The sequence below is a fragment of the Onychostoma macrolepis genome, chromosome 17, assembly GCF_012432095.1.
Source record: "Onychostoma macrolepis isolate SWU-2019 chromosome 17, ASM1243209v1, whole genome shotgun sequence".
Taxonomy (NCBI): Eukaryota; Metazoa; Chordata; class Actinopteri; order Cypriniformes; family Cyprinidae; genus Onychostoma; species Onychostoma macrolepis.
The window spans coordinates 6810379-6833396 of NC_081171.1; the positions used below are offsets into that span (position 1 = coordinate 6810379).

The 23018-nt window shown below is 37.6% G+C and overlaps 2 protein-coding genes across 2 annotated transcripts; both read left to right on the forward strand.

Annotated features, from left to right (window-relative positions):
- The first annotated feature begins 23 nt into the window (after positions 1 to 23).
- gemin2 (gem (nuclear organelle) associated protein 2) lies at positions 24 to 2927 on the forward strand. The gene is made up of 10 exons (XM_058749830.1): positions 24 to 292; positions 841 to 925; positions 1012 to 1101; positions 1218 to 1277; positions 1592 to 1705; positions 1861 to 1905; positions 1999 to 2067; positions 2254 to 2364; positions 2514 to 2572; positions 2668 to 2927. The coding sequence occupies exons 1-10, from the start codon at positions 174 to 176 to the stop codon at positions 2756 to 2758; spliced, it is 843 nt and encodes a 280-aa protein (XP_058605813.1). The 5' UTR covers positions 24 to 173; the 3' UTR covers positions 2759 to 2927.
- Positions 2928 to 3406: 479 nt separating this feature from the next.
- On the forward strand, positions 3407 to 9030 carry pnn (pinin, desmosome associated protein). Its single transcript, XM_058750115.1, has 9 exons — positions 3407 to 3567; positions 4600 to 4671; positions 4754 to 4822; positions 4931 to 5006; positions 5116 to 5210; positions 5329 to 5404; positions 5680 to 5835; positions 5957 to 6095; positions 7292 to 9030. Exons 1-9 carry the CDS (start codon positions 3455 to 3457, stop codon positions 8500 to 8502), a joined length of 2007 nt encoding a protein of 668 aa, XP_058606098.1. The 5' UTR covers positions 3407 to 3454; the 3' UTR covers positions 8503 to 9030.
- The last annotated feature ends 13988 nt before the right edge of the window (positions 9031 to 23018 follow it).

A 23018-nucleotide genomic window follows, 5' to 3' on the forward strand; every position in this document is an offset into this window, starting at 1 on the left:
TGTAGCTTAGCGAACGAACAAGAGTCACCACGGTAACCGTCGCGTCTATTGGTCGTCATCATGGCCAATGTTTTCAAAATGGAGAGGTTGACAAGCACATAGAGAACGTGCCGCAGCGACTCGTGAATATTGATTTATTTTTGATGGTTGAGTATAGAAAATAACGCAAAGACATGAAGTCAGACGTGGAGGAGTTAATGCCCAGACTTCTGCCTGTGGAGACCTGCGACACAGAGGAATATAACTCAAACGAACCGCCCAGAAACCCTCAAGAATATCTCAGACAGGTCCAGTAAGTCATTCTTCATCTATTCTTTTAGGTTTTAAAACAGACGTAATTTGAACTTTATGTAAGCACCATTGTGCTTTACATACGTACAGTACATAAATATGAAGTTCTACTCGTATTGAAAGAGAAAATGAAAAAAATTGAAATGAAAAGAATAATCATAAAATGCAAAACCAAGTAAAGACAAACGAAAGTTAAATATTGATTTGGGAAAAGTCTCAGTGATATACTGTGTGCTTTGAGATACTTTTTTTTTTCAAGTTAAATTTAATAATATGCATGATTTAGCGTGTGTATATTTAGTCATTCCATTGCAAAATTAAAAAGACATTTAATTATTAATATCTAGAAATTAATTCTGTACAAAACAGAGGCATGGGGCATTTTTTAGGGTAAAAATCTGGTTACAAAACTTTGTACTTTATCACTTGGTTTTTATAATTTTTGTTACTTTCTAACGTTTTTGAAAAAGTACTTTTAATTTGTTTGTCTAATGATTTTGTTTAGATGCTCATTGTAAAAATTATAAAGTTACATTATGTTTTTTACAGGAGGGAAGCATCTCTGTGCCCAGATGTTGTTGTGGCACAAATTGATCCAAAGAAACTAAAGAAGAAACAATCTGTGAATGTGTCTGTGAGTGTGACAAGCGAACAGTGACTATTAAATTTTAAAGCTTGTTATGTGTGTAATAATTTTGCATATTATTATTTTTTTCACAGATCACAGGTTGTCTGGCTGCACCTCAGGGTTTCTCTCCCAGCTTGAAATGGCAGCAACAACAAGTCAGCAAATTTTCAGAAGTCAGACAGGTGTGCAATTTTAACTTTTACTTGTACAATTACTTTTACAATAGTATCTAGCATTTGTCTGTTTGCTTTTTAATTAAGAACTATTAATATAACTCTTTTTTTCTTCTTTTTTTCAGAGTGTTAACAAACATCGTCAGCATTGGAAATCTCAATTTTTGGATGATAATGTTGTCATGGTAAGGCAATTGATATCTGGACAGAAGAAATTATATAATATCATATGATATTTTATTGTCAGACTGAGTCTGAAATGTTTGCAATTATTCAACAAACAATCAATATACCATTATATCTTACAATCACAAATACAAGATTCCACACATTATACAATAGGCTCACTTAAACATTACATTACACAGACATTAAACATTACACTCACATAAAACATACTTGTACGTTACAATCCTGTAGTACCTTCAGTTACTGTACTTTTGATTTTTTTAAATTATGAAAAAGTTGCTTTAAAAGCAAAGTCCTCTCCCCACTTTAGCCTAAAATGGAGGATGAGGATGGATGGAAGAGGTTCTGCTTGGGTGAGAATGTTTGCCTTGACATCCAGCTGAAAGAAGAAGACAAAGTTAATCCGGGTCTTGATTACATCAAGGTAATAATAATAATTCCCCTTTAGAAGATTAACAACACACTGTGATAATGGTTGTCAGTGTAAGTAGATTACATTAAGTTACATTGAGTAGATTTATTATTACAAAACGTGAGCATTCTGTCATGATTTGATGTTCCTTAATCTCTTTTTATCAGACTGGCTTTCCACCTTTCCTAAGCATTGTCAGCAAACTAAACCAGGTAACTGCCATTTGACAGCAGATGTGATTATTATTCACACATAAATCACAGATTCTAATATTTCATTGTAATTTCATTGCATTCCCTATTCAGTCAACCATTTCAGCTGTGCTTGAGTATTTAATCAATTGGTTTGAGGAGAGAGACTTTGTACCACAGTTGGTAAGTTCAATTTCTCTAGTGTGTCACATCCAATATTCATTGATGTATAAAAAAAAAAAAAGGGTAAAATATTTATTTCTTTGTATCGAGTAAATTGTATGTTTTGTATTTTTTCCCGTATAAAATTTAATGGTATTATTGAACTGTATTTCAGTCTAGCTGTACATTGCACATTTATCTACACAGGGCAGATGGCTTTATGCATTACTAGCGTGCCTTGAGAAACCACTGCTTCCTGAAGCACATTCCCTTATCAGACAGTTGGCAAGACGGTGCTCTGCAGTGCGTGCCAATCTGGTAAACACCTTTTGGTTTGCTCTGAATTAAAAGCTGGGGTGTCATTATTTTCTCCCTGGCTTCTGTTGCAGTTGCACAGGTGAAGGCAGTTTGTTGCAGCCTAAAATAGGTTGCTTAAAATAGACTGTATATTATTTTTTCTCTTCCAGGAGAGCAAAGATGATGATCGTTTGTCAGCTCTTAACTTGATGATTTGTATTGTTGCCAGGTAACTGACATGGTGCTGTTATAGCCAGATTTAGTGTTCCCTGAAATATATGCAGGTGTCCTTATGAAGTATAATCACGCTCCTTTCTATTAAAGGTATTTTGAGCAAAATGATTTGGCTGACAAAGAATTAGAAGAACTTGGAAACAGACGAAAGAGCCTTTGTGAAGAAAATTCATGTGCGTGAAAGGAATCGTGAGAGATTCTCTGGAGATTTTGTAAAAGACTATACAATATTTTGCCAATTGCATTGAGTTCCATGTAATGTTGAAGTACACCTGTTACAACTATAAATTACTGTCCTTTAAAGCATTTTTATTGTCAAATAAAACTTAATTTCTGACATAAAATGCTAACATCTTTGGCTTCTTGGTATTTCATTGTCATGGTGGTGTTGTGCTGTGTCTGCTAAATAAAACCATCAGATTTATTAACTCACTAAAAATCATCCTTATTTTTATTAAAAAATTCATATAGATAGATAAATAGCTATGTAAATGTCATAGATGTGGTATGCAAGATAAAGAGACAAGATTTTTCAAGAACCTGTCTGTCCAAAATAATAATAATTATTATTTGTAATATTTTTCATGAAAAGCAAGAGACGTTTGTAACCCTGTTATATGTGGAAATGGCAAGTGTTATAGCAGCCATAGGAAAATCTGATATAACAAATCTTGTAATGAGGGGTAAAAAATTAACTTTGGGACATAAAAACATATTTGCATCCAACAGCCTGACACTGAAATGAATCCTGTCAAATCACAAGGGCGGTTCTTGCGCGCCACCTGTACAGGACCGCCCACGTGATCAGTGCTACGCGCCTTCATTGAGTCGAGTGCGCGCACGACGCTCCACGCGCTGCTGGAAGACGAAGAGCAAGATGGCGGTGGTCGTGCGAAGTTTGCAAGACCAGCTAGAAAAAGCCAAGGAAAGCTTGAAGAGCGTGGACGAAAATATTCGAAAACTAACCGGCAGAGATCCGAGCGAATTAAGGTATTACTCAATGAAGCGTTTTAATCAGTAACTTATCTATTTGGAGGAAAAAAGTCAGGGCCTGTTAGCAAGCTTAGACTGCGGCTAGCTCGCAAGCTAAATAATCACGTGTTTAATTTCAAGGGTTAAAACAACGATATATTACACCAATTAGTCTTTATATTTGTGCAGTGATATCTCACAGCTATGTATATCACCAAGGCCGCCATAAATAAATATACTAGAAAGCTAGCAGCAAGTCTGCAGTTTGTGTTTGAAAGCACAATGACACGCCTCATAAAACCAATCTCCGCCTTAAATCTTCATAATGAAGGCTGGTTTTAAGTCTAGCCTCGGTATCGTGTTAATCAAATTAAAAACAAGGTTCTCTTCAAAGATTGATCTTTAGAGTTGAGCTATTTGCAAAGGTGATACATGAGTCCTGCAGGGACTTCCTGCTTTGTTTGAATGGAAAGTAGTAGATTTGCTTCAAGAGCTTTGCTTTGGATAGCAGCGACACAAAACAGTACCGTAATTGTTTGTCTTATGAAAGTATCAAATGCTCTTAAAGATACCCCATATAGCTTTAGATGTGCATTTTTATTTGCAACATGTTCCTTGGACAGTCACAGGACTGGAAAGACTTTACCTTTTTTAATAGCCAATAGGCTTTAAGTAAGTCACAGCAATGGATGTGATTTGCAACGTGTCAGCTGGTATTAAGGGGGCGGGTCAATCTCATTCTATGGAAGATTTGATTGGACAAAAATCTTTTTTTGCTGTTGAATGTGATTATTTAAAATAAGTTGAGAAGCTTACAGCTTCAACAAAAGTGTAAACCATCACTTAATTGGGTCTGGAATTACTAAACTAACTATATTTAGTGTTGTCTATGTCTGTGATTTAAATATTAATATCCACTGACCTAGACTATGTGATTGAGAAGCTTGTGCACGTAGCCGAGCAAGAAGTCTTACAGTCATAGTTGGGTCTGTTCTTTTATATAAAGGTATAGTTATTAACTCTGCATCTTCCACCTTTTACCTTTTCTAGACCGGGTCAAAATAGGAGACTTACCATCGCAGGCCCAGGTGGAGGTAGGGGGCGTGGGATCAATTTGCTGAGGTAAGAATCTGTATTTATGTTAGCAACTGCTTGTAGTAATTTCATGTTGGATTTGTTCTTAATGTTTGTCAACCCGTACCAGGCGTGGACTCTCAGATAGTGGTGGAGGACCCCCAGCCAAACAGAGAGACATCGAAGGGGCACTCTTGAGGTGAGGCATCGCTTACCAATTACCTGATTTCTAGATATGTTATGAAATAAGTTCATTTGTGTTTAGCGTGTTTCCAAATGTATTTACAATCTGTTTATGCCAAACTAGGCTGGCAGGGGATCAGCGAGCCAGGAGAGATTCACGCCATGACAGCGACGCTGAGGATGATGACGATGTCAAAAAAGTATGCAGACTAAATGTTTTTTTTGGCCCCCCCCCACTTTCATAGATTTGTCTGCTTATGTTTTTAACATTCTTGCTTGTTCTTGTTTTTTTTTTTTTTTTTTCTACAGCCAGCGTTGCAGTCATCTGTGGTTGCTACCTCCAAAGAACGTACGCGCCGTGATCTTATTCAAGATCAGACAATGGATGAGAGAGGAAAGCAGAGGTACTGCTATTGATTTGGGCTTCGTCTGAAAAGCTTTTTATTATACATTTCCTTGTTTTTCACCATATTTGCTTACAAATTAAATCTATAACTTAACTTTTTTTATTTGCTCATTCAGAAACCGGCGCATGTTTGGCCTATTGATGGGAACATTGCAAAAGTTTAAGCAGGAGTCTACTGTGTCCACAGAGCGGGTGGGTTTATTGCAATGAATTAAAAAAAAAAAATGCTTTGTGTCCTATTTCTTGTTTCCTTTTGTGAGGCAGTGTCTTTGATTATATTTGTCTAGAATAAAGAATATTATTTTTCTCATGTGTTCCTCAGAGCTGAATTATTCCCAACCTACATTATTTGTATTCAATTCAGGTTGAGATGGAGTCAGTGAATTGCACACAACACGAAGTCAAACCACATCTGAAACAAAGTGCTGCTTTAATTTTAAAACTTCATGTTTTTTCCTCCCCTCCAGTTAAAAAGACGCCAAGAAATTGAGCAGAAATTGGAAGTGCAGGCAGAACAGGAGCGTAAGAAAGTTGAGAGTGAAAGGAGAGAGCTCTTTGAAGAAAGACGTGCCAAACAAACAGAGCTGCGGCTTCTGGAGCACAAAGTGGAGCTCGCTCAACTGGTATGTCTCACAGCTGCAGGGAGACAGCAGCTCTTTTCATGTATACCTGCAGTAGTTTTATTTGGATAGACTGTTCTTGGTCTGACTTTTTCATGCATTATGGTATTCTCATGCGTTTCAGCAAGAAGAGTGGAACGCACATAATTCAAAGCTCATCAAGTTCATTCGCACGAAGACCAAGCCCCCGATCTTCTACCTGCCTGGGCGAATGTGCTCCGCTACTCAAAAGCTCCTGGAGGAGTCTCAGAAAAAATTAAATGGTGATTTTAATTTTAAGTTACCTTTAATTGATTTGCTTCTGCTGTCTTCCTCTTTTTGTATAAATTTTTATGTTTTAGACCTTGTGCTACACCTGGTATTTACATTTTGTGTGGTCCGGAACATGCATTTATAGTGCAAATGCATCCTTATACTCATACTGCAGATGCAAACTGCTCACTTTTCAGTGACCACTCCCTTTTTTGAGATCAAAATCAGGTCACCTATGAGATTTGCTTAGATCCAATGAGAAATCCAATGGCAATAAGTTTTGCATAGTGTTTTTTTTTTTTTTTTTTTTTAACACTTTACCTCAAAAACTATGTCTTAGAGTAATATTTTATGTATTTGAGATCTGAGATGTGGGAACGGTGAAGAGCAAGAGGTCGAACATTTTGCATTTTAGGTCAGCATTGATGTCTAATCAGCCAATATAGTCTTAAATAGCATGCATAGCACTTCATCTTTTCTAACATGAGATTTTGACCAAATATATTCAATCTTGATTTTTGTAAAGTGTTGCAACGAGATTTTTTTTCTGAAAAAATAACGGTTTTGTACATAAGGTAATAATAAAAAAATTAAAAAAACCTTAAAGTTACTACAAAACAGCATGTAAAGCAAATATCTTTAAAAGAAATTCAGTGTGGATTATGCCCCCAATCCGTGCGGCGTTCTCACCCCTTTTTTCCCCCCTTACCTGTTTGCATCTGATTTACCATGTACTTTTTTTTTTTTTTTTTTTCGTTTTGTGAATTTATTTTATAAGTATTGCATTGATTACCTCCTTTTATTCATAAGTTGCCATCTAAAAAAAAACTATAATTTTCAAACAGTTTAGTAAATATTATATTAAATATTAATTTTATCCCAGCATATTGATTGCTATACTTAAATTAAACGAGTGATAACCTATATATCGGTTTAATGTTGGCCACCATGCTCTAAGATGTAGGCATCGGGCAACAGAAAAATCCACCACTAGTATTTAACAACTAAAACACAGTAAAAATCTACATTTAAATAAATCAAGCTGTGCGTTTTACTGATTGAACGCAGAAATTGATGTACCATGGAGTGACATGCTATATTCCATGTTAAATTATTTCAAAGCCACTACTTTCTAAATTATGTATGCAATTGTGACTTTTTACTGAAAGACTTTCCATTGGACATTAATATCTATCCCCACCCCAAGGTGTGTTTGATGAGAGACGTGAAGCCTTTGCAGAGCAACTCAACAAAATGGAGGCTCGGCCAAGGCGTCAGTCCCAGAGGACAGGTGACAGAGAAATGGAGGATAGCCGTCGGGCTGAAGAGACGAAGAAAGAAGATCAAGAGGAGGGTAAGGCTGGAGTAGGGCGGACAGGTAACAGGCATGATGTGGAGATGGAGGACGAGGAGGAAGATGTAGTCGAGGAGGAAGGAGAGGAGAGCTCAGAGATGAGGGAGAGAGAGGGGGAGGGGGATCAAGAGCAGGAGCAGAGTGAGGAGAAGGATAAACACGAGGAGAGTGAGCAGAAGGCAGAGGAGGAAGATGAGGAGGACGAGGATGATGTAGGAACAAGTGAGGCTAAGGAAGAGGGGGAAGAGCAGATGGAGGTTACAGAAGTTGTGAGGGAAGATGAGGCACAGGGTAAGTTGCAGGTTGAGAGTCCAGAAGCCACAGTTGAAGAGGTAGGTAATGTGCAAAAGGAGGAAGATCAGGAGACCGAGAACGAGACTCAGCAGGACGTTGTAACAGACTCTCAGCAAACCCCCGAAAGCCACATGGAAATGCAGCCTGAGGAGTGTAAAGAGCCTCAACTGGACGTCCCGACCCCTAGTGTGACGGAACATGACACCAAGCAAGATGACACAGCGCCTGAGACCCAACAGACACAGCTTGAGCCTGACCCAGAAATCCCTCAAGAGCAAAGCCAAGAGCCATCAGTGCAACCACAAGAAGCCAAAGCAGACACAAAGGAAGCTAATGAGGAAACCGATGAGGCTCGCGGACGGGCTAAAGTCCGCGGCAAGAAGAGCAAGAGCCGAAGTAGCAGCAGTTCTTCTTCCAGTTCCTCTTCAAGCTCCTCCTCCAGTGGATCCAGCTCCACTTCCAGTGGCTCCAGTAGCAGTTCCTCTGGCTCCTCCTCGTCGTCTTCCAGTTCACGCTCCCGTAGTCGCGGCAGGGATAGAGATGGCCGAGACCACAAACGCCGCCGGAGACCGTCGGACAGGGAGCGCAGAAAGAGCGGCAGTGAGAGGGGACACAAGTCCTCAAAAGGCAGCGGACGAGAAAGAAAGGGCTCCAAAGACAAGAACTCCAAACCTGACAGGAAGAGGACTGGTTCGGAAGGAAGCAGGTCAGGGAGAAGGTCCTCCAGAAACGAGAGGGATCGGAAGTCTGATCGGAAGGATCGACGTTGAAAAGATGCCAGTCTTGCATAGTTTCTTGAAGGACATTGTGTGGTTACCCTAGTTTTTTTTTGAGGTGCAGTTGCCTTGCTATTCTTCTTGAGTGGGTTTTACTTTTGAATTCTCCATCTCCCAATCTCTTTTTTTTTTTTCTCCTAGTTTTGTCTGGCAACTGGTAATTTCAGTGTCTCTTGGAATTTTTAAGATTTATAAACTGCTTTTTAGAACCATCACTCTAAAAGACCTTCAAACCTTCTACGTTATCTGACGAAATGTGCTTCTCGTGCTGATCCTTCATCTGTTCCACCATGGTGTTGCCAGTTCCTGTCATACAGTAGCTTAGCCACTGATGTTTTCAGTTATGCAACGCCATACTAATGTGATTTTTAACATTCAGTAAATATAAAAGTAAAAGCATCCATTTTGACAGTATCTTACAGTGGTGCAGTTCTTTTCTTGGTGAAGCAAAATTGTCTTTCTTTTTTTTTTTGTATAAATCACCCGTTAACATAGAAAGACATTAAAGACAATTTCTCTTTATGTGTCCTTTCTTGGTCTTTCATATTTGCATGTTTGAAGTGTTTTTTTTGTCATTTTATCGCTTGACATTGTGTATGCAGACAACACTTTGAATGTTTTCAGTATGACAAAACAGACATTTATGCTGAATTTAAATTGTTTAATTGCACATGAGAATTTCTACAAATTTAGCTTCTTAAACCTAACACATTAAATCCTATTTTAAAACCTCTGATTTCAAAGTGTTGCATTTAAATTAAACAATCTAAAAATGTGTTCTTGGTTTGAAATTTCTTTTTTCAAACAATGTCCTTTTTTTTTTTTTTTTTTTTTTTTGAAATTGCTTTATTTAAGACCAATTACTGGTCTTATTTAGATAATCACAACTAATAACTCAATACAAGATCAATGCAGAAAGAATACAAACATCAATACAAAGAGATGGTTTATTTTATTATAAACCCATTAAATTATTTTTTTGACTGGGGAAAATGGGTAGAAACTACAGCTGAGTTATACATGCTTTACTTGATGCACACAGTATAAAAAAAATCTTCCTAGGATGCAAACAGTTGTTTCTTGAGCTGCTTATGATTGAACAAGCATGTTTAAGTGTTCACCTGAACATGTGAACAATCAATTTCAGAGTGCATGGGTCGTTGAAATCTGCTGTGATGGCTTATAAAAAATTGTGATGGTTCAAACCCAATAAGAAAAGATTGTACCTATTCAGAAGTTAAAAGTAATTGCTTGTGTCACAAACTTGTAAAATTTAGCCTTAAAGGGATAGTTCACCTAAAAATGAAAATTCTGTCATTTACTCACCCTCAAGTAGTTCCAAACCTGTATGAATATCTTTGTTTTGCCGAACACAAAGAAAGATATTCTGAAGATTGTGGGAAACAGAGCAGTTCTGGCACACAATTGACTTCCATAATAGGAAAAAAAATACTATGGAAGTCAATGGTGCCCCAAAACAGCCTGGTTACAAACTTTATTCAAAATATCTTCCTTTGTGTTTGGCAGAACAAAGAAATTCATACAGGTTTGGAACTACTTGATGGTGAGTAAATGATGACAGAATTTTCTTTTTTGGGTGAACTATCCATTTAAGGAAGAGCCGATGTATATATATTTATTAATTTTAGTATCTGTTCTGTTCCTCACCTCATGATGGCAGTAGTGCTTTACAAAACACCACGAGAACATACTGTCTTTCCCCAGGTCTTCTGCAGTGTTTTTGTCAGCTGAATGAGTATCTGGTTGTTTCCACACAGTTACACTCAACATCAATGCAACTGAGCATAAAATTTCATCTCAAACTTGGCCATACTGAAATGGATATATAACTATGTTTGTAAATGGATATGCACTCTAGCCTTCCATTTGCAAGAATGGGCCTTCTTTGGCTAAATAGATTTCTAGATAATTAACTCTAGAACAAACTACGAACAAATTCCTCATAAATGGATTGTTACATTTGAGAACTATTCTCAACATACAACAATAGTCACAGTAGAAGAAAAATAAAGCTATATATATATATAAAGTTTGTAAAAATGTATGAAATGTCTTCATCCTAAAGACAACAAAATCACAGCTCTATATACTTTTATAAGAATTACAGAACCTCAGACACTTTGAACTTCTGAGATGGACAACACCAACACGGTGTATTAACATACAGACATCTGTCTCCACATCCCACTGAGAGAAAACGCCTCTCTCACATATGCATCAGTTCCTTTTCATCCCCTTCCTTCCCCTCACCCATCCTTCCCTCCACTCTGCTCAAAATGGTCAATAGTAGATTGTAATGTTCTACATGAATGCAAGTGATTACAGTCATGTTTGGTATCATTTGAATTGTCTCAGGGCGTCTGGTACAATGGGCTCATTCTTACAAGAAGTAAACTAAAAGGTAATACAGATCCTAAGAGTTTAGAGATATTTTGCACACTGTAGAGGGCGGGTCAGTTTCCAGTGGTTTCTATGTAAAATTACCTTTTGTCCCAAAAGGTATTAACTCGGTCAATGCAAATTCCAATCGTTAGCTCCTGTCTCCATCTCGGGGGATGTTGGTGTTGGTCTGGGGTACTTAAGGAAATGTTGCAAAAGGGTCGGGGTGATCTGTAGCCAGAAGCCCGTAGTGTGGTGTGTCTCTATGCTTCACACTATGTATTTCTGTAAAGTCAGGTATGCATCTTTTACTAGTAGATTTATCTTTGAGAAATCAATGTTTTGTATTGATATGATTTGATATCTCTGAATTGGCTATGTAATTGACATAATACATATTTACCTGACTGATAATAAATTGTTACATTTGATCTTATTCTGTTTTACTCTGTAATTATTGACTCTAGTAGAATACGTTGTATCCTTGTTAGCGACATGAGCACCTGAATGAACGAGTAAATATAAAATAGAGTCACTAGAATAATCAAATATCAGAAGAATACTAATTAGAAATAGACAAACAACCAATTTGCATTTCAACCTAAATTCGAGGTTATAATAAAATGGAGTCAGATTAGTTAATAAAAATGGAGTCAGATTTGAAGTTAACCTAGATTTAATAACTTTGCGCGCTGAAAAGACCGAACACGCAGGAAACCTTCACCCACGATTGGATACCGTCCTTGGACCAAATTCGTGGACCTTACACTTTCTTAATGCACATTCATAATGTTATTGTTAGGGATAATTGGATAATGTTAAACATATAGGCCTATAAATATGTTCATGTTGAAGTTACATGCTTTTTGACGAGTGGTCATTACAATTTCTTGGATCTCTGTTCCTCTTCCTAACCCTGCGTGCCCCCTGTGGTCCTTCCCACTCAGTGGAAAGTGAGCAGTCAGCTGTTCTGAGCCTCATTAGTGGTGTCTGTCTCTGATGAGCGGGATGATGAAGCCTTTCTATTGATCCGTCTCCAGAGGAAAAAGTGCTGGGTAAACAGGACAGAGTTACAGCTCAGAGGGGACCGGCTTGGGCATCGCGCTCACAGGGGTGATGCAGGGGAGAGAGGAAAAACTTTATCATGCTGTCTACATCTCGTTTGAACTTCTACGTGTCTTTGTGTGGTACAGTCATTACTTTGTGTGAAAGGTCATGACACCTGTAACAATTCAGATAATCCTTTATAGGATGTCGGAATCTGAAGATATTCGGGAGTTTGAATTTAAATTAGTTTATAAATGACATGTTTTATAGTCTGATGCTGAACTTCTCACAGGGTTCCCACGTTCACTGAAAACTGGAAAATATCAGGAGTCATGGAGCTTTCTATAACCAATTAAGTTTTTTTTTTTCTACTTATGGTCAGCCCTAAAATACTTAATCAGCTAGAATTTTTTTTTCTCTGTGCTGTCTCTTTAAAATGATCTCCTTCAAAATCCTTATCCAATTATTATGAGCAATGGCGAATGTTATTGAATTTCATTGTGGTGAACCTTGTTTTAAAAGTTTCGCACAGGAACTTTTTGTTCTGTAGCTCTGTATTTAATTAAAAAAAAAATAATTTTTTAGAAAACCTATGCTGGGTTTTTGGCACTAAGTAGCCACAAATATGATGATTCCCACTTCCTAAACTAAGAAAGTGAGTGTAAAATGGCATTTAAACTGTACAAAATACAAAATATTTATAAAATGATGTAACTGACTTTTATATTGGAATTTATCATTACACTAATGCCAAAAATATTTATTCAAATATTATCTGGAGAATGTAAACTTTTATTTAATGTTTCTTTTTCTACCCATTGATAATGTTAGATGTAATGTTTAAATCATATATAAATTATATTACTAATTTGCTTTTCAAAATAAAATAAATATAAATAAAATAAGTGTGATAGGCTACTATTCAAAATGTTTGTAAAATTAAATAACTGACTTTTGTATTGGACTTCATCATTGCACTAAAGTCAAAAATATTCATAATATCTGGAAAATGTAAGTGCTTAAAAATAAACAATTTACCATAACTACTGTTTAAAAGCAGATCTACTGAGAATATTGCTGTATAACCCAAGTAAACAGCTGTTATCTGTTGGGTTATACAGCCACTGTAAAAAAAAAAAAAAAAAAACGTGCTGCTTTGTTAAAGTACTGTTGAAATTTAGAGAGCAGCACATTAATTCAATTCAGTACATTTAAAACATTTCTTTCTCTCTGATATTTTGTCTTGCACTCTGTAAGAGTCCCCAGAGCCCAGTTTGAAGTTTTAAAGTAGTTTGAGTTTAAAATGTTCGAGAAGTTTTAAAGAATCAAATGGCTAACTGAAGAACACTATACTGAAGAAATATTTCTTTATAAGGAAAGGATTCTTTGCAGAACTATTGCAGAACCTTTATTTTAAAGAAATGCTTCATAATAACACCTGCTCCTAATACGAGTAACAATAAGAACATGATAATAGATGAATAAATGTCCTCATTCAATTACTTTAAATAATATAAAGGTAAGTTACCTCTTTAATAAGGGATTGTGAACTGCTGTGCAGGTAATTTTTATTCACTAAATGAGTCTGAATAATGGCTTTATAGTACTCTTAGGACATGAATAAATGATTTTGTTCTACATTTTATCTGTGGGTGATTGTGCAGCGCTAGTCAGTGGTCAGTGTTTTTTCTCAGCAGTCATGTGAGAAGAGTTTGATTTTTAGATCAATAGCAAGATTCCTTCCCCCAAGCATCAAAGGCAGAATGATTGAGCACAGCTCAATGAAACCAGGGTCTTTTAATAAGCGGGTGTGGGAGTCCCTTATAAATGGCTTAACTGACTTGTTCACTGACACTAGTGTGTGTCACTTAGGCCAGTTTAACAGTTTGTTCTTTCAAAAGCTGAGTTGTGAGGCTCACAGGGGACCGGAACAAACTCCAGTCTCAACAGTGCATCTGTCCGTGACTCTTGTTGTAATGGAGAAATTAAGCTGACTGGATTGGTGTTAAGTTTGCTTTGAGCTCGGTCAACTGGTGAGTTTCAACTACATCTGCTACTGCATTGATCAAGGATAATTTTCACTCTTCATGTCAACATCCATTATGCAACATTATGCATTTGTACATTCTGCATTAATGTACATTTTTTCATTATTCAGTGCTGGTGCTAATTTTGTGTCTTATAAATGATACAGCAATCCAACTGACACACTCTGATCAAAAATGCAGTAGCGAGACATTATATTGATTACAAAATGACTTCCGCTTTGTGGCCTAATGGTTAGTGAGTCGGACTCGTTATCTAAAATTTGCGAGTTCGAGTCTCTGGTCCGGCAGGAATTGAGTGAATGTACAGCGCACACCCTTGAGCTTTGAGCAAGGCACCAACCCCCCAACTGCTCCCCGGGCGCCACAGCATAAACGGCTGCCCACTGCTCCGGGGGTGTGTGCGCTTTGGATGGGTTAAATGTAGAGCACAAATTCTGAGTATGTGATAATATTAAGAAGTGATACTGTCCTCTGAGCATCTATATCAACACTGTTAGACATTTCTGTAATTTCTACTACTGTATATCACCCAGTATAATACTGCAAATTCCCTTTACAGTAAATAACTGTAATACCATTTGCATCATGGGAATTTTCTGTGACGTCAAACCCCACATACAGAGACTTACTGTATTTTTAAAAATTGCTGTATACTACTGTATTTCCCGTAACAGCCTCTTTGGCCCATTTTATTGAGGCTGTTTTATTTTCCTCATTTCTTACATTTGAATTGACACCATTTGCACAACACCGTGTCTACAACGCCGCAACAGCTTGGGACTGACTACACTGGACGTGTTACATAGCTTGTAATGATCGGAAAATCTGTTTGTCCTTCATCGTGTCAGAAACAGCGCGAGTGCTTGGAGTACATCTGTAGGCTACGTCAGAAATATACGGGGGCATCACTTTACTGTCCGCATCCACTGTAGATAGTATAATAGATTATATATTGTCTTTTGGAGTTGCGCTGCGCCGCGCCACTCGCGTCCGAGGAAGATATGAAGCAGCGGGGCAGCGCCGCGTGGAAGAGTGGAAGAGTTCCGGAGAACACCTGCGCTGTGTGTCCATGCACCTTACGAGAGAATAAGACCAGCAAGCAAGGTAAAAATATATGTGCGTTTGTCTGTGTGTTTGAGTCAGATTTTTGCACACCAGTTTAACCCATAGTAACATTTACTCCTCAACATGGCGGTAACAAACTTTACTATGGTAAACTGCGCTGTCGTTACAAACGACTTTTGTCAGCTTATTTAATTAAGTTACCGAATTAAAATGATTTTTAACGAGCAATGCTTATCTTGTATTAACATTAATTTAACTAATGTGACATTTTGTTCAGGTGTTGGTAGTTAATGTTGGCCAGTAGCCTATTGAGAAAATAAAATCAGCTAGGTTAAACAAGTTGTATGGCTAGCTGCCCTTTCTAGTTTTAGAATTAGTTTGTTATAGTTTTTAATAGAATTTAAGATTTACTGCATTTTTTAGTATTTGTGTTTTAAAGGCAAAGGCAAATGCAATGAAGCATCAAGAAAGACATGAGCATGCCAGCCACCCCGAGACTGATAATTCATGGTAAGAGAACAACTATGGTTTTGAGAGGTTTGTGTATTTTAAATGGAGTTTGCCTTTTAAAAGTGTGTCATTTCTATTTCTTGTTTTTCAGAGAAGACATTTCTGTCACTAACAAAGTGGATGGTGAGCAAAGGTGGTGGCCACGTTTTGGAGCAGCACCTGGGTTTTGCAGATGGCTATGTATTTTTGTGAGGATAAATCCCTACAGTGGCCTAGAGAGCTTAACTCGCTGCAACTTCAGAAAACGCATGCAAGTAGAAAAGGCACCAGCAAATCAAGAAAAAGTATTTTTGACAGCAGGTGGTGCAAAAGATCACAACGCAAACAAATGATGCTCAGTGAACAAATGAAACGCAAATGATGTTTTTGTGCAAAGTAAACATTTTAAATACAGCATATGAGGGGTATGCAAATTTGAGGGTCTGTTACAGTATTAATGTTTGCATCCCAACCAGTTTGGCAGAGTGGTTAAGGTTTTGGAATTAAGATCCAATAAACAAATATCCTTGTGGATTAAAACCCCACTCTTGGTAAGAAATGTCTATTCTAACCTGAGCTAGCACAGAAAATCTGTTTTATCTTATGATGATGAGATAAAACACACACTTGAAGCAATATTAGAAGTTGTACAACTACAACAAAAAGCACCAGGATGGCTGAGTGGTTAAGATATTGAGCTTAAAATCCAATAGACAAATATCCTTGTGAGTTCAAACCATGCTCCTGGTAACAAATATCTATTCTAGAATTAATACAGGGAATCTGAATTATTGTAAAATGCTGAGATAAAACTCTTGGCAGTAAAGTTCTGGGATTTTAAATTGAAACCGGCTTTGGTCACTGACCAGTTGGGTCTAGTACAGCGGTTCTCAATTCTAGTCCTTGCATATTTTGCATGTCTCTCTTAGTTAACACACCTGATTCAGATCATCAGCTCGTTAGAAGAGAGCTCTGTGCATGAACTGTGTTCCGATTGACATGCTCCCTACACAGTGTTCGTTGCTCCCTACTCCCTGAGCAGGGGAAATCCATTGAAGTTTACTCCTTCGGAACATTCATTACATTTTTACGCAACGCCACTGCCTGCAGCATCTTTAAAAACCGCCAAAACTTACTAGAGAAGTGTGAAGTGTGACAAATGCATGTGTAAATAACGAGGACTGGAATTGAGAAGGTCTGGTCTAGTAGGTGCTACACACACTTTATCAAGTGGCTTTCTACATTCCCATTGGTAGTTGCTGCACATTTTCAAAAAGTTGCACTCTTCCATATAAAGATATTGCAGACATGGTAAGAGTAATATGCTAGTGTGCTATTCCAAATTCAATCAATGAGACCAGAACACATGGCATTTAGTGCAAGTGACATTTTTATGTTTAGATTTGTGTGAGATACACTGTTGATCTTAGTATTTGCAATCATTTGAGTGTTGAGTGTGGCGCTGCGGCAGTTGTGTTCCAGTGGGAGATGGCATTCAATCTTTCATTTTGATGTAGTGTGGAAAGCCCTAAGGCACAGAGCAGAAATCTACACCATGTTTGCACCAGCAAAGAGCTTTGCGGTTTCTGATCTCAAATGTTCTGAAAGATCCGGTGTGTTTTCCTCAAAGACTACCCTAAATTGTTAAATAAAATGCAGTGCTGAGTCTTCCACCTAATTGCTATTCTGTAGGGCTCCCTTTATATTTCTTTTAGATTTTGTTTTTGGCTTGGTTGGGTTGCTGCACCGCCATCCGGTTGAGATCCTTGAACCGGTTGGAATGCAGCACACAGATTTAGATGTCATGTGAAGCGCCATGGCAACAGCAAATCTAGCAAATCTGCAGAGCAAGTTACACTTATCCAAGCAAATGCACAGAATTTTGAAAATACCAAAACGCTCATGTCATCGCTTCCTGATTTGCTTACTTTGAATGCTGTCAGGGAAGTGATCTGAGACTTTTTTAGAGGTTTCTCTACAATTTTTTTCAAGTTTTTTTTTTTAAGTGTTTGAAATGGCATCAAGTGAGGCATGAAATTAAATGCAGTTTAAACTTTTAATGCTGGCTGTTTAACTAGAAGATTTGCAGTACCTCCAATAATACACAAATGATTCCATGTATTTATATACATCCTCAAGAGTCACACACACCCACATGATGTCCATAGATGCCTACACAGAAAATATGAGAATAATATCAGCAAATGCACATCCAGTACACTGAGACCTAAATATCTCAGTCGTTTTTGCCTGAAGTGGGTCTGAAACTCTAGTTCTCTCCCACACGGGTCTGCAGAGCAAAGGACAAACTCATGCTTATATTGTTCTTCTGACAAATCCTACTACAAAGCTCTGGCCTCCTCTCCATGCTGGCCTAAGGCTTAGACTCTGGATTTAACTCCAAAGCCACTGGCTCAAGTAGCCACAGTCAGTTGCCGGGTCTCCAGAACCATGTGCGCTGACACACATCCCATAGGAGGCTACTGAAAGGCCAATTCTTTCACCCCGATCTTGCTCCTACCACCCTCCGCAGTCCCTCGAGCCGTAAAACAGACAAGCCCGTCATTTGTTCTGAAGTACAGTAATCTCCGTGAAGGGCCGGAGCAATTGTGTTGCAGTTGTTCAATCTTGGAGGTGACTCCAAGTGGACTGCTCGTCTTTTTGGGTGGAGGAAAAGCACTCAGACGGATGCTCTGCTCTTCCACTGAAGCACTCTGACAGAGATGAACTGAAAATAGACAGGCTATTTTATTTACCTGGGCAGTCAGATTTTTGTATTTTCCCCTTATGAAATGGCTTGTAGTTTTTTTTTTTTTTTTTTAATAATAGAAAGGGCAGCTGATTCCTTTTTTGGATGCATGTCATTTCATTCATGTAAAGTATATCAGTATAATCATAATATTATTACAATAATATATAATTAGACTGCTGCCAGTTGCATGCTAAATACTGCACACAGCATTGAAGCTACTAGATTTTTATTTATTTATGTATTTACTGAATAGTTGACTATTTGCATGAGTGGTCGGGATTCTCAGTGACTCTTTCTGCAGATTACATAACTACGTCAGTAGGTGGTGACAAGTGAATGTCTTTTTAAGTTGGTCAATTGTTCATTCATTCAACTGATTTGTTCAAATAGACTAATTCATTCAGGAACGAAACAATTGATTGTCTTTATTATTCGTTCGTTCATTCATTCAATCGATTCCTTTAAAACATTGATTCAATTCACTGTGTGTGGGTCACTGATTCATCCACTCACCTAGTTTGTTCAAAAACACCTTCATTTAGTAAAATAAGGGTGCAGTGTCTGGAATTGCCCCCTATTCCCTTATATAGTGCACTATTTTGGGTATCAGACGTTTTGTAGTTGTAGTTGTGAAGGTTTGTATCTAGAGAAATATTATCTTCAACAAAAATAGTGAATAAGGGTGTTGGCGGAAAGCTATTATGAAATGAATCATTTGCTTAACGATTAATTCAAAACATTGATTGATTCTGCTATGCGTTCTTCAGATTTCACCCATGAAAATTGGCCGAACAATGGTAAACATGACCGCACCTTAACAGTCAAGATTGTGTATAAAATGTCAGGTTCTCAATATTAACTTTTTGTTTATTGAATTGTTGTGTTAGCAATATGTTATTATATGATACAAATGGTCAAGGATTCCAGAGCAGCCTCTGAGACAACTTGAAAATTGTCATCAGGAAGTATTTAGGCTATAGGAAAGAAAAACAGAACACTCTCAAGGAGATTCAAAGGTAAATTCACCACAGAGTAACCTAGTAGGATACTAGTGATAGTCATACACTAATGAGATTTCCTTCAAATACAAACTTGGAATCTTTCTAATTTGTGAAGGCAATAACTTAAGTAACTATGGGACTGTGGAAGAAACTATGGTTCCCATGGTACATTTTTGTAAAGTGAAGTTATATTTATTTTAAGCCACAGTTCCTTTTTTTTTAAAAATAACACTTTTGTCATGAGTCATACAGATAAATACAGGTTAGAACAAACTAATTGAAATTAAAGTGAGGAGAAATCACATTTCTAGTATGATTAAGTCATGTGTGCCTGAAACTGAATATGAACACATATTTAATTTTCAGATGCTACAAAAATATTGTCAGAATAAGACAGCTAATTGTACGTGCCAAAAAACAACCTGTTTTGTAATTTCTCATAATAGGCCTTATTAAGTAGATATTTAGTTTTTGACTTTCCACAAAATAGCTTTGCACCCTGACAATTAATTACCTCACGACAAACACCGAAATCACAGTTTCTCTCTCATCTACAAACCTCACCCACTTTAAGATCAGATTCTGCAGTTCCTGTTTTCTGCTCTGCGACAGGTTTCATGTACGGACGTTAATTCGATGGTTTCTATTTTTAAATGCCTCAGAGCCTCAGGTGAGGTTTATTCCTGCACAACGAGGTTCCAGTCAGCCAACTCCTATCAAAGAGATAACGCCAGTTGCTATGGAAACCTGCTCTCCGTTCAGGTTATAAATCACAAACACGTGTATACACACTCGCACTTGTTTCTTTGTGGAGTGCAGGTTCACAAAAGCGCTATCTTCGTGATGCCTCTCCCAGCAGACCTGTGTTTTGGGTATAGTGACTACGAAGCAAACTTTCCAGACCGCTCCGCGCAATCTTCTGTGGTCCTGCATGGAGAAAAATGGTTGCTTGTTTGCAGTTTTCTGTGGTTATAACTCAACAAAACTAGCTTTGCGTTTCTGTTTGCACTTTGTTCCTAGGCTTCTTGGCCCAATAAATCAGGTTCTCTGTGGCCGCTGAGAGAGATGGAGACACAGGGACTGCTCCATGTGACAAGATTGCAATTCTGGCCTCTAATCACATTACTCTTCCCATTCTTTGCCACTGCTGTTCCAGGGCTGTCATTACCGATACTGCCAGGGGGCCGACACTGGCTAAGGCTGTTGGCTTTAATTGCTTGCCTGTCACTAGGTGAAAAATCTACACATTGGATGTAGGCAGCAGGACTGGAGATGTAATGCTGAATCAGTGGGTATAGTATGTTTCCCCTTCCTTCCATAAAAGCGAGATTGTCTCACAGTGTGGCCGCTGTGCTTTGTGGTTAAGGCCGTTTTCTTTTAACTGCCGCATTGCTTTGCGTGTTTAACCGGTCAGAGTGCGGTCACTGTCTGTGCTTTTGTGTTGCCGCCAAGAACTGAGTGTCCCTGATGTTTTGGGGAAGCACACATTGCACACGTTCAATATTGCGAGTTAAGTACATTTAGCTTAATTCTGCTGTTGTTTATTAAAAAAAACAAAAAAACAATTAAATGCTAAACTCTGTTTAAACTGTGTAATTAGGTATGTAAAAATGTTTTGAAAAATTATTTTGAGATCAAAAATGCAATGTGCAGCAGGATTAGACTCGTATGGGACACAGTTTGGAGGAATGAATATGTAATGTGGCCATAACGCTCAAAGGAGTTGCCAACTGATTGTCAGTGTTAAGGGTGGTTTTGTTAAATGAGCTGAATCTGATTGTCTGATAGTCACAAAATGTTCTAGTGTTCTTGTTGTTGCATGTGAACAACTGATTAGATTAGTCATGTGAGATATTTCTGAGCCAAAACTGAATATGCAATGAGAAAAAAACAAAAACAAAAAAACTAGGAACTGCTTTAACCAAAGACACATTTGATTATTGTAGTTTTTTGGTTTACTTACTATTTCATTGTTCTAACAACTCAAGGGTCATTCACAACGTAGGACTGGAGAAAAAAAAGTGCAAGGTAGAAATTAATTTTTGAACTTTAAGTTGAACTAATGGATGCCTGTTCATTGTGTATTTATATATGGAAACAATGGTAAAGCAGCGCAGTGGAATGTAAAAATCTGTTTGGTGTGAACAGCCCATAGCGTTTTAAAGGAGACCTATTATGCCCTTGTTTGCAAGATGTAATATAAGTCTCAGGTGTCCCCAGAATGTGTCTGTGAAGTTTCAGCTCAAAATATCCCACAGATCATTTATTATTTCATTTTGAAAATGATATAATATTTTGATGGGAAGCAGAAACACACTGTTTTCATGCATGTCTGTTTAAATGCAAATGTGCTGTCTATCACGCTGAAATCATGTGTTTTAAACCATATTGTAAACTTCTGATATGTTTTTCTGAGTGCACACATCTGAAGCATGCACATGTGAGTACTAAATAGTGTTGATTTCGTCAGCTATTTTAATTTTAGTCTTATTCCCGTGGTAAAATGTCCTTGTTAGTTTTTATCATATTTAGTCAACCTTAACTTATTTAGTTTTTGTCAAAGAAAACTTGAAGTATTTAGTCTAGTTTTAGTCGATGAAAACATCATTTTAGATGATAATTTTTTGACATTTTAGCAATAAGATTATTATTAACCATACAGCAGTATTAATTTTGGCAGCCATTTTTAATTTAGACTTAGTCTTACTCAAAAGTACATTTTAGTTATCATATTCAGACAACCTTGTCCTGTTTTCGTTTAGTCAAGTTTAAGTCAATAATATGTATGAGCATTTTGGTCAGGTTTTAGTAAAATCTTAGTCACATTTTCGTCATTCTGTATAATGGTTAAACTGATAAAAATGATTTTTGCTCAAAATTCTAATCGTAATGATTGTTGTCATTTAAGAAATGTACTTCTGCATTTCAGGTATTGCACTTTCACCAGTAAGCACAAATCAACAGAATGTGAAAACACGCATTATGGCAGGTGCTGCGGGAGTTTGCTCGGTCAAAACCAAATACAAGTACAAGACTAATTTCAATAAGAATGGTTTTTGTTGCAAATCAAACTTCAAATCGAGAAATGGAATTGGATTAAGGCAATTTAGTGGAAACATCGCGTATGGAGGTGGCATGATTATCTACATCTTTGCTCTTCTGCTGGTTTCGCTCCGTTGTTGCTGGTCGGGCCGAGTTAGTGGTGTGGAGCGGGCGGACCTTGCTGTCTTCGCTCAGTGGAGTCATCAAGCTGTATATTCAAATATCCTGAACAATGGAAGGGCTAATATACCAACTGCTGCTCGGCCACGCTCTGTGATAAAATCTTCAAGCCCGTGCTACAGGCTAACCGGCTACCTGCTTGTTACAATTCTACTAGCAGGTGATGTTCATTTAAATCCGGGACCAGTTTGCAAAGTTGAACGAAAGCCACTTTGTCCAGATACACATGAGTTTGTAAACGCTACCGAATTACATCAAGGAAGCGACAACCGATCTGTATGTCCGACTACAACTCTGCAAAATACTATTCCTAACCTGAATGGCTGTACACATAAAGAATACTTAAGTAGAATGATGACTAAAAGGAAGTTTGAACTCTTTCATCCAGTAAACCAGGCTAAAGTATTGTGGGATAAACGATTAAAACCCAAAGGACTGCTCGGACGGACATTTACAGTGAGGAAAATAAGTATTTGAACACCCTGC

Excerpts from the sequence above, each read along its gene's own strand:
- gemin2 (XM_058749830.1), top strand. The coding sequence starts at position 174 with ATGAAGTCAGACGTGGAGGAGTTAATGCCCAGACTTCTGCCTGTGGAG. Across the intron at positions 1,102-1,217 it reads AATTTTCAGAAGTCAGACAG|AGTGTTAACAAACATCGTCA; the intron begins GTGTGCAATTTT and ends TCTTTTTTTCAG. Across the intron at positions 2,068-2,253 it reads GAGACTTTGTACCACAGTTG|GGCAGATGGCTTTATGCATT; the intron begins GTAAGTTCAATT and ends TTATCTACACAG.
- pnn (XM_058750115.1), top strand. The coding sequence starts at position 3,455 with ATGGCGGTGGTCGTGCGAAGTTTGCAAGACCAGCTAGAAAAAGCCAAG. Across the intron at positions 5,211-5,328 it reads GATGAGAGAGGAAAGCAGAG|AAACCGGCGCATGTTTGGCC; the intron begins GTACTGCTATTG and ends TTGCTCATTCAG. Across the intron at positions 5,836-5,956 it reads AAGTGGAGCTCGCTCAACTG|CAAGAAGAGTGGAACGCACA; the intron begins GTATGTCTCACA and ends CATGCGTTTCAG.